General features: G+C 34.2%; 1 protein-coding gene across 2 annotated transcripts in view; it reads right to left on the bottom strand.

The window, feature by feature from the left end:
- Positions 1-17,613, bottom strand: part of Cpsf5 (cleavage and polyadenylation specificity factor subunit 5) — a 28,292-nt gene that overhangs the window by 10,379 nt on the left and 300 nt on the right. The window contains exons 2-5 of one of the 2 annotated variants that reach the window (XM_071587116.1): positions 17,552-17,571; positions 17,242-17,442; positions 17,082-17,145; positions 1,267-1,432 (exon numbers count right to left, since the gene is read on the bottom strand). In XM_071587116.1, coding sequence (XP_071443217.1) covers positions 1,267-1,432; positions 17,082-17,145; positions 17,242-17,442; positions 17,552-17,571 — 451 coding nt within the window. The remainder of the gene's footprint in view (positions 1-1,266; positions 1,433-17,081; positions 17,146-17,241; positions 17,443-17,551; positions 17,572-17,613) is intronic. The other variant, XM_071587115.1, reaches the window with a different exon arrangement.

Below are 17,613 nucleotides of genomic sequence, written 5' to 3'. Positions count from 1 at the left end.
AGTTAAATGTGCAACTATACTACATTTTCTAAAGTAAGCAAAAGCTGGAAAATAAAGTTCTACTGCAGGTATAACAGAACTTCCAAAATATTTAACAACTGTTTTATTACCACATACAAGATAAAACTTAAGTATGAAGAAGATCCCAATAGTCCCAACTGTGCGGAACGCCCATCCTAATGTTTATTCTGCACATATAATTACAATCTTCTTAAAAAAAGAAAACTCAGCTCGACCTAACCACATAAGACACCTAAGGCAGACCCAAGTACAGCTTTCCATAAATTACTAACAAAAGTAAACTTTTAAATTTTAATGCAGATATGCTTTTCAAGGCCACCAGTTCTTTATAATTTTCAATGTGATTAATGAAAATCTAATGATCAATGGAATAATTGTTGCAACAGGAAATGTATTAAAAAATAATTTTGTAAATTAACAAAGTCCATATATGAGAAACATTTCAAGTGGTATTATCAAAGAAAAACACACATTAAGAATAACATTGGCTTTTACAGAAAGTTACAGATCTTGCAAAAGATTCATTCCAGATAATAATACCTACACCATTTAGTCATTATTGATAAAAGTGATGGTCCAATAAACATAATTCATCATACACTTTTTAAAAAGTATAAAACAATCAATTGGGGATGTGCCCATCAATGCAATCCATTTTGTGGGTGCCTACTCAAATGGTCGAGCTGATTTTTCTCTACAAAACAAAGCTTCATACAATGGATGTGAAGAATTCTCTGCTAGGAGGGCACTGCAAGAACAAGTTGCAGAAATACAAACACCAATTTTTCAGTGAACAAACATTTTTTTACAGAGCAATAATACAATATTTTACCACTTATCCATGTATGGTAAAACAAAGCCTCAGATAAACTGTTTAGTTTCATCATATTCCAATAGATACAAACACACATTAACTGACAAGTGTATATACAGCCATTCCGATGGCAAAATGATTTCTAACAATCCTCAAACATTTTCACCTTAACATGATTCAGTTTGATGCAAAAACTTCACTAAACATTTTTTTTCACATTAATTAAGTAGGTTTATGAGCGTGCAACTTCATCTTCTCTATTGACAATAATTTAAAAATTGAATCAAACAAATTAACTTTAACAATGAACCGTCAAAAGATAGTTAATGAACCAACAAGACACTACTAACAAGTGATTCATGTTACAAAGAATTGAGAATACATAGAAATGCACTACATTAAATAAAACAATACTGTTTTTAATTCCATACCCTTTTCGGCCAACTGCACTAGGAAAAGCTTCTTATGCTCTTTGGGCTTTGTGATGTGGGGAGGTATATAGGGGTACTGTGGTGGCTCGAAGTTGGGCCTCCACCAATTGCCTATCGTATCCTCTATCACCCACTCTTGCTTAACACCGTCTTGCCTTCCCAGAGTCTGCAATTAAGTAATAGCATAGCCATCCATAACCCTCAAACACTCTTGCTATTTAATTCCACAACTCCAGAGGAAAAAACACAAAAAATCAAACAAAAATCTTTATTGCCATTTACCATGGATGAAACCACTACTCAACTACTAAAAATCTCTTTCATGAGAGTAAGATTAACACATTGATGATATACCCTCAACATATACATATTGGAAATAGTAATCAACAAAAATGTACACCAGAAATGATCTTCCAATGTGTATATACAAAATGCATACATCAGAAATAGTATACATATCTGTTTTACAGTAGCATTATGTCCATGTGTAAGGAAATATGGCCATGTTTCTTACATAAACCAATTATTTCTCATTCCACAGCACAGAATAGCTGTGAACTGTCCCCAGAAGATACCTCAAAAACAAAATTAAGTGGAAACAACAAAGATACCAGAAAAACAGTAATAACTCACAATTATATAATAATAAATATTGTTAATTAGTTGTTTTCAACAACTTAAAGATTACTGTCAGAATCTACTATTTCATTCAATTAACTTTTCAGCTACACACAGAATTGGCTAATATATGCATAATCCAAGCACAAAGAATGATTAAGTTCTTGACTCTCAAAATAAATTACTTGAGGAGCAATAAAGATGTTTCAAGGATAAGAGTGCAAAAGAAGTATTAAAAAATAAGAACACTTATAAGAGTTCAATGGAATTACCAGAAAGACTAACACATTTCAAGAACACACCTATTCTAAAACAATAAACAATTCACTTTTTGTCTCAGGAAGTCATACTTGAATAACTCATGAAAGTTAAAGAGAATAATTATCGGGATTATCTACCTATCCACCACCAGAATAACTACAATTTTACTCAAGGTGTTACTGCATCTCTTCTTTAAAGCCATCTCGATTTTTAATCAAGCATGTCATGCAAACTTGTCCCTTTACAAACATTATTTTCCGTGATAAATCCCCAAGGAGTCCATCCAAGGAAACTAGACCAATATCTATAGTTTATCACTCAGCTTTTTAATATTTTGCCTTTCCTTTTCCCCTTATCTGCAAATGGAATGCAGAATTATGACCATCATATTTTAACAACACTCCTGGACATAACTGCAATCCTCCAGCATCAATATTGTCCCCTTTACTCAGTCTCCTTGAAATTAGTTACATCTGAATTACGCCTGAGTAGCCAGCCACAAAATTTCTTCACAAACAACTCCCCAATCTCTGACAAAAATATTCAGAGTAAATTCATAAATAAATCATTGGTCATGGATAGGCTAGAATTTCCAGCGCCATTGAAGAAATAATTTTCTTTCTTTCCAGGTCTTCAGCCAAAATTTTTAGGCAAGTTAACAGATCCCGATCCCAATCAGATATCTCGAGTTGGTTTCTACATTCCTCACAGATATCGCTCACTTTGCAAGAAATTCATGCTCAAAATGTCTGGAAATCTGATCAATTGCAATTATGCTAACGGGGCTTTTCAAGTTAGGTTACTTGTGGCTCAAGGTTTATTTCATCTTACAGCAGTAAACATCATTTCTCACGAAGCCACTTGCTGCAATATGACAGAGACATCCATTGGAATCCAACTTGAAATCATTGAATCACTTCCACAAGTTAGTCAGTTAATATATCAGTTAATGTAACTAAGTCGGTCAATATATTTTAAATGGCATGTATTAATACCCTGTGTTGACACGTAACTCCAAAAATATATGCTTGGTGTATTGGTTTAGTCGCACCCTTATTGGACGTGTCCCTGAGACGAGTGTTTGAAACTGGAACCCAAAAATATTGGTTTTGACAGATATGTATGTATTTATGCATAGTGTACATAGGGGAAATATAATTATAAAATCAAACATTTCAGTTCTGTATAGAATAGGCAAATAAAGGTAATGTAAAAAATCACAAGTGATACAATACAAGGAGCATCATTACTTTGGAAAATCATGCAAAAACAATGATGTTAACACAATAGGTTCATAGGAGACAATTTTGAAAAAAACTCCAGGCTAAAATATATATATATATTCACATCTCATAGGACATCGAACACTGCACACATGAAGTGCCATTCACACACCCTGAACATCAGTGCAAAACATTTTCTCATGCAATTCAGGATCCTAGGAAGGACAGAGGATCAACAGTACACAATATCACCACTATGCATACTGAACAACTATGATCAATGAGTCCTGCATGATCTGATCACTTTGCAAACAATGTGGGCAGTGTGTGACCTTTTACTGATAAAACAAAATTCTTTTGCTGAAAACCAAAGTAGCAGTTTTCCAGAAATTAACTTTTTAGATAACCAACTCCAAACACATTCACGCTAGGAGTACTTGGAGTACCATCAATTGACAGTTTTTTGATTCAATTTTGCTACAAATCTTGCACTATTGTTTCTTATGTTACAATTTAGAGCACCCTACTAGCACATAATTCTTATACTATTTCAAATTACTTCCCTTTAATTATTTTATGGCTAACTATATTTTTACCTTTTAGAAAAACAAAATTGAAGTATGAATCTTCATTAGACGCAACTTAACCTGGTTATGCTTAGCTCAAAATAGCTTAGTCATAATTCGTTAGTACATGATTACATGACATGATGAATTATGATTAAGCTATTTTTCCTCTCTCCCTCTGCCTTTTCATGGAAGAATTTTAATACCAGGATATAATTCACCAAATGACAACATTTCATAGCATATGTTGTATGAAAAAACTTGTTTCGCTTTCAAATTGAGAGAGTCCCACATTATTACAATTAATTAAGGATGTCTTTTTAAAGCATTGTATTTTTTTAATGTGATATCATCACAATAATCAACCTGAAGGTTGGTTTGATAGGCAAGAGTAGGATGTCCTCAACTCTTACAGCATATGAAATTCACATGTTAACAGGGTTTTATTGGGGCCAAATCCTTTCCCTCTGCCTCCTGTCGTTTTCCTGGAAGAATTGGTACCCAAAAACTAACACAGCACACATAGGTATATGTGGCATGACACCCAGACCTACAGTCAATAGCCCAGCACTCTGCCCACTTGACTGCCATGCCAACAAATGCGATATAAGATCTTAATAGCGCTCAAGTGACTTCACATTACATATCCCAACATTTACATGCAAACTGGTGCTAGGGACATTAGTATGAACACTAAAGGTGAGAAATGTTTTCTGATGCTTTTAAATTTTATCCTACCTCCAGATATCAACATCCCTATTCGGGTGGTCTTTTGACCAAAGTCAGTTCATGAATAAGCCTAAATGGTCACCTGAAAGATGTGTACATTTGTTTGAGATGGAAAAACATTGCAACATTTCCGACAAGATTAAAGTTGGTCAGGTTATAGGGGAAGACGGGTAATTTATCAAGAAAAAAAGAACTGCAGAATGCATGGTAGAGTTTTCCCTCCATTGTAACCAAGCAATTTACGATGTTCTCACAAAAATGTCAAAGGCCAGAATGGTGGCCAAGAGAAAGGATGAATCAGATAGGCAAACCATGTAGCAAGTTGGTGCAAGTGGCTTCCCTTTTAGCCGGACATTCTGACAATCCAAGAGGAAAATGAGATATTTAAAACTCCTAGTTTTCACAGCTAGATGTACACTACTAAGTCATGAGGAAATTATAGTTACTTAATCAAAACCCCACAAATTTCCTACAGCCTTCATCCCTCTTGCCACCAGAAAAATATAGTTATGGATCACCCTTTCTTTTTCATCAATCACTGCTTCAGGAAGAGGAAATCACAAAAATACTGAATTCACAAGACTATGATTTGTCTTAAGGAAGTATGATACCACACACAGAGCCTTAAAACAAATCTGATACAAAGAGATAAAGAAAATTTTGGACAGAGCTTTAGAAAAAATGGTGCATATTGTGAGATGCCCACTATTTATCAGTGAATTAGGCCTTTCAAGTGACAATAGTAGGATGAATAGCAGTGTGCAATATAGCCCAAAGAGATCATTTACAAGACAAGTTTTGGCAACTGATGCACTGGAAGTTTACCGAACTATTCTTACTCTGGTGGTTAATGGTAAAAATTTATTTTAACTAATACGCTACCATTCCTGGATATCACCATTCATTTCTTAAGTTAGGCAGGGGAACATACAAGAGATCGGAAGATAATTTCTTAGATAAGAAAATCAAGTGTTCACATCAGACTATATATATATTAGCTTGAGATTGTTCAGAAAGAATCTCCGGCACACAAGAAAAGCAGAGGACCATTTTTATACCCAATTTTATTATTATTTAAAAATTATAGCTTTTATAAAAAACTGAATGGCAGGATAGAATGCTTTTAACAAAGCATTGAAGGAAAATGTCAAAATATCAATGGATTATATGACTCCAGTCAGAACTAAGTCTAAACGCCTGGATGTTCTCCCACAATTTAACTTTCCATTAATTATTTGACTAATAATGAAGCTATATTAAATGAGCATCAAAAGCATAGTCTTCCTACCATCAATTGATAGTTGCCTATACTTGCAGGCTAAAGGCTGGCCCATTTACTCCTGTCATTGAACAAATCTAATTCCAGTACACCCTACAACAGTCTTTCATTGATATAATGCATTCTGATTTTGCTTCTTACTAATTAGCAAAACTAAGATAAGAGCCAAGCAATTTTGCTTTACTTTCAAGATAATGAAGAAGTGCACATGATGCTTGGGTGTGATTGGACACTTCCAGAACTTGAGACAGGCAGGGAAGTGATGGAGAAAGAGGTACAGAGGGGGTGGGAGGAAGTCAAGAGACTATTTGATCACGATGGGGGAAATTGTCATTTTAGCACCCACCCAAGGGAATTCCCAATGAGAGGGAATGGAGGGAGGAGGGGCACAGGATTGTAGCCTGCACAATCCACAAAGTAAGATCATGCACACAAATGGTTTAACAGGAAATGTTTTTCCAATCATTTTATTTAGCAAGTGCATTGAAAAAAATAATACCCATTTATCAGTTTGTTCAAACTTACGTTAGTTTGTTTTCTTTTAAATAAATACAACCACCTATTAACCTAGTAACCTTTTAGTATATACATAATTAACATATTTCATGACAACACAGCAAACAAAAGACTTTACAGATTTTACTGAAAATGGATATGTAAACCTAATACCTGCCCCATAGTGGACACAATTATTATACGGAGTGCATCATTTATACGTATAATTCAGGGGACAATGAAACACAAAATACAATTTATCTTGCACAAAAATTTGACAACTAGAATTTTTAAATTAATGCAGGCAAAACTTAAACAAAAAAGCCAATTCACTGAAATCAATTTTTTATGCTGTGAAAGAGGAGTTAACATGACACGGTTCCCCATGAGTTGCATGAGATAAGTACTGCATTTTTTTGCATAATATAGGTAAAAAAATGGGTGCTTTTAAGAAGTTCTATATCAAATAAATCACTTGTTTTCCTGATGCTTAATGATGAATAAAAACTGCCATTTTTTATGGTTTGGTGTGGAATATTGTTTTTTAGGTACTTTTTAGATTTATGCCTTCATCTCCTCAAGTTGCAGATGCTTTTATAACAAGCAACACACATTAGACTAGGAAGTCAATGATTTCACCCAATTTTAAACAATTGCAATTTATACGCTGCATGTAATTTATTATCAACCAAAAATTCCGGAAGGGACAATTAATAACAAGTAGTGACATGCTAAAGAAATAAAATGTTTTAATTTTTAAGCCAAGATATAACAGGCAATAATCCCTTACTAACATATCAATAATAGGCTGTTAGTTTCATGCTGACAAAAAATGTATGTACCTTAACATCTTGCAGTCGCATTACTTACAGAATAAGTTACATCTGCAGAGGTTAAACAGTCATAATAGTGTAGAAATAATAATGGAGGGACAATGTATGCATGTAGATCAATAAGGTGAGTAATACAAACTATGGTTTGAATCATCAATTTCCAACTTGCAGCAGTTTTCCCACCTACATATTACTGCATAACGTGTGAGACTGACATATTGCCAATTCATTACTAGAGTTCAAGTATTAAAGAAAACAGCATCGGAACACATTTAGAGGAGGAAAATTTCAAAATTATTAAAAAACTAAAAAGTTAGTCATCTTTCCATGCAAGAAAGAATCAATGCCAATTTATCACTTAGTTTTATGCATTAGTTATTGTGAGAGGTATTTGACAGTGGGAATCATAGCACCATTTGGGCTTAGGAACATGAATCATAGAAAAAGAGAAGAGGCCAAGAACACATCTAGACACATCACATTGACAATACCCCATACCTAATGAATATTATATATTAGGTTGTAACATAAGTAATGTAATTTTTAACAACTTTTAGACATCAAAGGTTTGTTGGCATTGATAAAATTAATTAATTACATCACAACCTAATACTTACTGGAAACTCTGCACCTTCATGAGCCACAGAGAGAACACATTTAGCACACAAAATGCCTATCAGCACCATACAATTAAGTGCAAACAGAAATTATCAGAAGCACCATGCAGTAGTTGTTATTAATATTATGCAATTGATAGTGTAGCAGCACTAGCTAGCACAAAGGCCAATGCACTTTCATTATCTCTCAGCATCAAGGAGAGCACCTATGAAAGATGACTTACAGGTAGCAAAAATGGGAAGATTAAAATACCCATCATGGGAGGGATGGGTATTATAACCCTCGACTGACAGCTCTAACAATAAAGGAAATACTTTAATGAAATTGCTGGCCTCTCAGCCAGATGTCAATGATATACTGAAAAAAATAACTCGTTAGATCTCCTAAATACATATTCCAATAATTGATTAATGTCTACCACATTCCAGAATTTTTCTGGGCTATGGCCTATACTGGCACCTTTGTAACGGAAACTATATAGAATATATTTTAAATATTATATGCTTTTATTCCGATAATTTCCCAAAACAATGAATTCCCAAAGCAATGAAAATACTTTTTCAGTGCTTGCAGGAGATTACTTTGCATAGTATGTCAGAGGTTATTTCTAGTGTACGTAAGTGTTTGGAAAATGAGTTCCTTGTGCTTCAGTCACTCACATGTTCACTGTCATTTTCTTCTGAAAACAAATGCAGTCCAATTAAACATGACAACTAACAATTAAAAACAATTATGTATTTCTCTGATATGAATTTAAGTAAATTTACAAAATCTCACCATAAATCAACACATCAACCCGTGGCCTTAATGTTTCATATTGCTAATAACAGAAAATCAGATTAGAATAATGACAATGAAGTGTCTTAAGAATAAGCAAGAATTGCACAAGTAAACAAAATAGTAACCATACCCGAGCCATTTACAAAATTTTCAGGTCGACTGCAAAAATTCCTAACTTTAAAGGTTTATGACAACATCTGATCACGGCGTCATGACTTTCGACAAAGCAAACAGTCTGCAACTTAAACAGACAGAACTGCAAACTTAAGACTGTAAGCTACCAAAGGCATGCATGCACCTTAAAACCTAGCATGCTTGGAGGCACACTCAGTAATATAAACATTTATTGAATTTATTCCTAAAACATCATGTCAAACTACAGAATGTTTTTTTTATTTCATGGAATGCTCATGCTTTGGGAAGTGCTAAAAGAGAGAAGATAAAAATCTAACTACGCTGCACACGGGGTTAGCAATATCACTTTGCATCAATGACCCCTTTTCCTCCAGCCATCGGTAATATTAGATTATGAACAAAACTAAAAGGTATCAAATAGTAACTTGAGATGACATTCAAAAGATGGGAGAATATTTTTTAATCTAAATGACAAACAGCCAAATGAGAAAAGATTGCTATCATATTGAGCATACAACATAAATGACAATATTTAGAGAAAAAAATAAAATTGCACCGATTCACAAGAAAACAAATGATTCCCTCCACAATTTCAAAAAAATAAGCCAAACCTATTCATTTCTTAAGACATACAGTGGCACCCAATGGTGACTTAGTGTACCCAAAGAAAATACCTTATTACATCCATATCAGGTCATCTTTTACATGCTACTTCAGGGACCATTTACGTTATTGCTCAAGACGAAGAGGGCAAATGTAGGCACCCCAGTCATTATTGTTCTGTGAATCTTTCATAAACATGCCATAGAAATTCATTGCAATGTAATATTACACCATGTACACATATTTGTTGGCAGGAAGAGAAAGGAGCAAGGGCAGATGGAGGATTAATAGCATCAAAAGTTACTTTTGGATCATATAGCCACAGCAACAGCATAATCAAATAGTTTTTATAGCCCCAAAGAATACCCTATATTGGCAATGGCATCACAGTAATCTGTATTTAAAAATTATAAGTATCTGTGGCTGTCATCCAACCCTAATTAGAGGTATGTTTTTTAGCCTATCATAAAAAACAAAATAATTCCATTGTCTTAAAGAGGGTAGAAGTAGGTGCAAAAAACTTTAATCTTCAAATTAGGGAGTTTTATATAGATCCTAATGAGTCACTGAATGTGTCAATTAGCACTGCCAATCAAACCAAATAACTAAAATTGGGTTGGAAATCTGCACCATTGCCACTATTTTATACAATCATACTGATTTCAACTATCACTGCTGCTGTCAACGAAATGATAGGCAAAATATAACTAAAATAAATGGATTCTAATTGAAATATATTACCTACTCCTGATATTACTCCTAGATTACTGCTGAAGCCTAAATATCTGAAAATACTAAACTTTTGGAGAGAGATACTTCTAAAATGCCCCACAAATATTCACTTTGGAGTAGCACTGAATTTGAAAAAATTGAGCTAATTAGTGTGGTTTATTATTCTCATGGAAGTTGCTACCAGTTTTATACAACATCCGGACCATGGAAACAAATAAATGCATGAATTCTGGGAGGAATGACTATCAGTTATCAATTGAATGCATTGCCCATGAATATAACATCACCAGGTTTCACAAACTTCCTGGTTTACTCTACAGGTACATACATACAGTTTACAAACAGAAACAATACAAGTTTCATCCTACTAATGAACTTAGGGAGAAAAAGACACCTTGAGTTGACTCATTTCCACTTGTCTATGCCCCAAACAAAAAATCTGTACGCACTCAGATGCTTTACTTGAAGAAAATTGGAATCAATCACACTGGACAAAGTAATTATCCAAGTTAGTGCCAACAAGTCAAAAGTTAAGCGTTCAACTTTTTAAGGAAAGGTTTTGCTTATGAAAAAGAGAAGGTGCTGAATGTGCAACATTTCAAACGAATGGTGTGGCTTAGAACCCCCAAGCATCTAAAAACAGGATAACACCACCACCATAGGATGTGTGTATGGGACCCACTTTTTTGAATGTTCATTTTAATTCCACACCAGCATTACAAAGGATCTCACGGTTGTCTGCACTACAAAATCTTTGATAAAAATAAAGATGTAAGCAAATGGAACAATTATGATTATGTAAACCAGAGAACTTCATTTCAATTGATAGATATCTAAATCAAATGCTATGTTTTCTATCTTGTAATGCTTTCATATCATCTCCTTTTTAACGCATTTCACTCCCTTTTATTATTGTGCCATCACTCTCCCAGAGCTAATTCACAAATGTGATAAATTTTAGTCCCTTATAAAGTCCATATGAAACATGTAGATGAGAAGACCTTACCCATGAGAAATACATCCTCCAGCTGCTATACTTGATGAGATGATTATGCATCTTTAGGAAAAACCACTAATGAATTTCATAAATTTTAATTCAGTTTTTTTGTTGAGTATCAAAACCTAAGTAAACTGAATGTCAAAAGGAAGACAGCCCAAGCATTGAATAGGATGAAGTAAGTTTCAAGAAACAATTATAAAATAGCTAAATAGGACAATAAAATATCGATTTTTATTTACCACTGCCATCATTGTACACTAGGTATTTTATAATAGGGCAATACAATGTGATGGCTTCTAATGCAGCATAACTTCATTAGTGATCCTAATTTATGGATATAGAGAATCCTTTACCTAAGTTTTACACCACATAACCACTTTCATTGAACGAGGATATGGGGAGGTCAAGCAGGTGGATTTAGTGAAAGCTCTATCCAGTCATGGAAGGGACTTATATTCAAGTTGTGTACACCCAGGTCTTTATAATAAATGTATTTTCCATTTTTTTATTACAATTTACTGTGCCAAAGTTTTTTGTTAAGGGCCAAACTGAATATCAGATCATCAATGGATTGGTAAGGAACCACCCAGAGAATTCAGTAGGTTGATTACAAGGCTGAGTGAGGCATCCAGTCAGAGAAGGATGAACATCCTCCAGACAATATAGTGTACTCAGGATGGTGTCAAAAAGCTTTATGGCAAATATAAAACAATAGAAAAATGACAGCAGCACATTGCACTGCTGGCACTTCATGCCAGAAGAAATACTTACCCTCAGCCCAAAAGACACAGACCAACTTTATAACACATATTCTAGTCAAAAATGCTCTTCTTGAGGGTGTGGAAATATAGTGGTTCTATTAGTTTCAAGCAAAGCAGGAGGATGAAATGTAATAAATGGCAGCCCAGCAGTAAAAAGTGTAAATTTAGAAATGTCAGCAATGAACTGTGGTGTGAAGGAGGAACATGATTTTGCATGAGAAACGAAGCAAATAAACAAGTGGCTGTTTTACTTTTCGGAAGACCTGATGCACTAAATGACACCTATTTATGAATTGATCAGTGTGGAGGAAGATCAAGGGTGCAATAAGGCTACAAATAATATTTCATCTGCAACTACTTCACATATGGATCATTTTCTCTCTGGGGGATATGAGGGGACTTAGGAATTCCTACCACAGTATGACATACATTGGGAAAACATTGACATATTTCTGATTATTTAAAATTTGAAGAGAAGATGTAACCTAAACAGGCTCCTAAACTGCAGCCATAACAGTAAAATACAACTGCATCAATTATTGGTTTGCCAGCAAAAATACAACCCATGCAGGTATCTAGTATCAACATAAAGCATCATTATTAACATTTGCTAGTCCCTTCAAGCAAAGATTTGGCAGATTCAGTGGCAATACACAAGTGTACCTTCACCAAAATTTTAATGAATTGCATGAAGTACTAGTGAAGTAAGAAAGTTTTCCCAGTGATGTACTGGTACTGCATCTTGACCAGCTGCAGCAATGTCCAGGGTTAATCTAACCAAGGTTCAATCATGGTAGACAACTTAATCTTAATTCTATTTCTTATTCCTTTTCAATACAGCAGTGCTGACATCTAGCAGTATCACTGGCTTTTTATACCTAAATAGATATTTTGGTCATTAAATGGCACTTTTGCAAAAAGTACAATGTGTTGAACATAATCCCTGAAGGACTTTAGTCCTTAAAACTTACGCTTTGGGTTAATATTACTATATACAAACTATAGAAAAACAAAATAAGGCAATTGCCAAAACTGTACATTGAATTTGATATTGCACAATCCATATTACTGAGTTAGGCCTAAGATTTATGTTAAGTGAGTGCATATAGAGAACCGATGTGCTCAGCAACTTCCATTAAACATTAACGCATTATTTAATCTAGTAAATTAGCATATTTATTGTCCCTTTTTAAATACAATTAGCCCTCAGAATCAACTAATACAAATTGTAATAGTTCACCAAAAAATGTAACACTACATAAGTAGTACTATGATATCAATGCAACAATTTCAGAGTGTAAAAATCATTCGCCTTGACTGGGATTCGAACCCAGATCCCTCAATATCCAGTCGAGTTCTTTAGCCACTTAAGCTACCGAGGCGTCCTCTTAAACTCTGAAAATTTGGGGCTTTTAAAGGAACTAGATGTTCACTAACAGTCAAGGTGAATGATTTTTACACTCTGAAATTGTTGCATTGAAATGCACATTAGCAGATGACTCCGTTAAAAGTTACTGTTGCGGCATCTCCCGCAGTTTCTTTGGAATTTGTCAAAGTGTAAACACCATAAGTGTTTAAAGTTGGCTTTAACCTCGTGGACTGTGGCGCCTCGCGCACGAATACGAATGCCTGTGACATTGTATGTACGGCATTTCGTCACAAAATCTAGTTCCTTTAAAAGCCCCAAATTTTCAGAGTTTAAGAAGTGTAAACACCATACGCCTCTGTAGCTTAAGTGGCTAAAGCACTCGACCGGATATTGAGGGATCTGGCTTCGAATCCCAGTCAAGGCGAATGATTTTTACACACTGAAATTGTTGCATTGAAATGCACATTAGCGGATGACTCCGTTAAAAGTTACTGTTGCGGCATCTACCGCAGTTTCTTTGGAATTAGTACTATGATATATAATATCCAGCAAGCTGCCACTAAAAATTTTAGGTGTGTCTGTACCTAAAGTTTTTAATAAATTAATAACATTGCCGACAATTTGTCTAAAAACAAATCACAGAAATCGGGAGGCTGCACAATTTTGGATTATGTGCATACTTGTTAATGATAAGAAACATGTGGGCCTATCCTGCAGTGACACACAGGACAATAAGTTATATTCTTTGAGAGTACTGAATGCAGAGACATTTTTCCATGAAATTTAGATTTTTAAGTGAATTAGAGTAATTAGTCCATTAATAACTTGTATTTCAAATCAGAATCTCAGATTAGCCTGCAGGGGAAAGGAGACACACAAGAAGCTGAAAATGAGTGAAAAATTTTGAGCATTAATCCAAAAAGGTCTGAGAGAAAGAAGAAGTGAACACTAAGTGGTCAAGTCTGTGACTTTTAAATAAGCATAAAATTCTCTCCTACTAAACTTATCATCAAACTTCAGAATTCTTCCCATTAAAGAACATATCCTTTTGAAAGATCTCTTGCAACTTTGCTCGGCGTGGAATAATGGAATTTGATACATCCTTTAAGGATCCGTCCACTATTCCCAGATATTTGAATAACTTTTTACCCACCACCCAATATTATTTTCCCCAATGTAGCAGTTATTTTATTTATTTATTGTTTTCTTTTCCTATAACTGTAAAAATTGTCTAGATTCTGTTTTAATGATTGCCGATTTATTTATACATGACAAGGGGTTAGATGGAACTAGGGACTATCTAGTCTCAATCTCACCCCAATAATGGTGCCTTAATAATATTATTAAGGGCTATTAATTCTCTCTCCAAGTTCATCAGATTTAGTTTGAAGTGTCTAAGCTAACATTTTAATTTTCATCTTTGAAAGATGCATAACTTATTTCAAGATGTTCATTCAAAAATGGTTCCCAAAAGAGACTGCCAAAATAATTACTGTCCACCACATCACCTACTTAAGCACATCTGGCAAAAGTTATGAAACCATGGGAAGTTAATCCAGCTCAAATCATCTTTAAATTGAGGTTACAAAAGAAATTTATACAATTTAACTTTTATCTAAAGACCTGTGATTTTTCAATGTATTTACACCATCAGCAATGTGAATAATCCTCCTCAAAAGCAAGTGTAAGTTTTTAAAATTTAAAGCTGGGGATTTGATTTATTTTCTACTGACAAGAAGCTTTCTAAAAATGGGCCTCGCCATGTAATTAGTTGCTGCAGTTCTCTGTAATCAGATGACCTTTGAAGTATTTCCATGTGTTTCAAGGGAAGGTTGAACTAAATACACAATAGAAGATACAAGATCCATGATCATCCAAAATCAAGTACAGACCACATTTTTTAATTGATAGCCTCAACATTCACCATTAATTTCATAACAGCCATAGAAAAATGTCCTTAAATGCAAAATCTCATTTCTTCATTCATTCCGTTAACAAATCAACTCACTCTCAATTGATGATTTTTATAATATTTATGTCAAATTTATTAGCAGCAAATAATAGATCCATCAAGTGTGTTACAGGTAGTATTGTTGTGTAACATTAAAAATATGCCCATTGCATGGGTATTATGAGTTTAAAACTGCCAGAGCTGTACAGTTATGTCATGAATTCAATTTAAAATTCCTCCGGAATAACTTTTACAAAACACTTGAGCAAAATTCACTGAAATTTCATTTAAAATTGATTGAGCAAATAGAAGTGTTAACTGCCAACCAATAAATTAAAATTCCACACATTTAAAAATTGTCCCATAAATTATCGTTATTCAAATATTTTAAATAATAATGGGAACAAGAGGCTGGATTTAATGCTATGACTATGAGTACATTTCAAGATGGTAGGGTTAGCATAAAATACTTCAATTCCATCACAGTGAATGTTGTATGCATATTTAAATAGTAATTAAAAAGCTCCTAGAGGCAATGAAAAGTAGAGATGGGAAATGGAACCAATTATTTTCTATTTAAATGAATCAATCACATCAAAATCAAACTCCTGCTCAACACTTGATACATCAGCAACATTTAAATATATACCATAATGCACGAGATTGGAATATAAAGGAAAACGAGCTGCATTAGGAATAACCATATTATTGATTACCCTCACCCATGCCTTACCTTAGACTTCAATAGCGCAAGTATAAAGCGTGATATAAATCTTATGTTACACAAGATTTGAAAAAAAAGTTGGATATTTCTTTGACTATTACACACTAATTTTTCACACAGTGAAAATGTTAAGATAATTAAGTGGCCTGAAAAAGCAGTAAGGAGTAAATGGAATCCACAGAACTACATTTTCAGCAATGTCACTTATATACAAACACACAAAACATCCATCGATTACAAAAATTAATAAGTGTCCACCAAATACATGACTATATTAGAGAAGTGACAAGACCATATTATTAAATATAATCTTTCGTCAAAACAATAAACAGCAAAAATTTACACTTTTATGTTATAACCTTTGGGCACTTAATACCTCATTTCATTTGAGATACTGTGAATCATGTTTAATTGAAAGGCACTCTTGCACTCATCCCAAAAATAAACCCATATAGATATTTTTGCACCTAAGGGGCGTGATCAATACAATTAAAATAGTAATATAACAAGAATTTTCAACAAAGTAAACAACACTCAATAATATATAGTCTTCTCGTGTGAAACTATATGACCGATGCTAACAGTGGGATACGGTACATTTTCCTGCGTGAACACATGCAACCTAAAACGATTACATTCTAACATAAAAACTTTCGTAATAGAAACTAACGTCACATTACAGCAATGCTCTAAGCGGCCAACCGTAAGAACAAACGAAAAAAATTTAAGTTCGCGCCGCTTACCAGGTCCCTAAAATGCTTAAGCCGAATTTCGGGAGGCAGGGTGCCGACTTTTGCGCCACGATAAATACTACAGGTACATTTGAGGCAGCCGCATTTTTAAATAATTTCGATGAGAGTAAAGCTGCTTTTCCTTCGCGAATAATAGGGCTAATTTGGAATCAATAGAAAAACATTTTTTTCCCGCCCAATTAATTTGCAATTTACCGCATAGAAAAATTGTAAATTTTATGAAGCATCTCATAAAAATAATGCACCCATAAATATAAGACATTAACGAACAAAAAATGAACTATGCCACCAACTCACAGTACCTCATAAAAAGGACCGGTCAATCACGAATTATAAAGAAAGTATTTACCACGGACCATGCTTTTATAACTCTGCAAATTAATTACCTCCGTTAATAATCTCTTGAGTCCATCCACTTCGTCCTCACCAGGATTTAGTTCTCCACCAGGCCTAACAAAAATAATGAGACAATCATGTAATGTAATGACCTATTTCGCCATTCCTGTAAACCACACTATCATGTCCGAGACTTAATTAAATACTTACAATTTAAAAAATGTGGTTCCAAGCTGCAATAATAATACATGAGGTAAACCATGTTCGTGGACCAATAAAACTCCTTCCACACTTCGCCTCATACCTATCTTTTCAAACTCTTCCCTCATTCTTTGAAACCTCGCTGGTACCGAGGGATCTTTTTCAAACAACGGTTCCTTGGTTCCAAATGTGTAATTGGTTAAAGGATACCTTAAAAATAGAAAATTGAATTATTTAAATTCATTCCATTCACTTAAGGGACCATTAATACATTAAAACCTAATACTATAGCCGAAATAATCACAGCATCAACACTCACAGTGCTGTAACCTGCGCCATCTTTGTTTAAATCAAAATGCAATGGAATGACTGTGAGTGTGG

Source organism: Hetaerina americana, unplaced genomic scaffold (assembly GCF_022747635.1).
Source record: "Hetaerina americana unplaced genomic scaffold, ioHetAmer1.1.p SCAF_3, whole genome shotgun sequence".
Classification (NCBI taxonomy): Eukaryota; Metazoa; Arthropoda; class Insecta; order Odonata; family Calopterygidae; genus Hetaerina; species Hetaerina americana.
The sequence above is the reverse complement of the archived record's forward strand: the minus strand, read 5'-3'. Positions and strand labels throughout refer to the sequence as shown.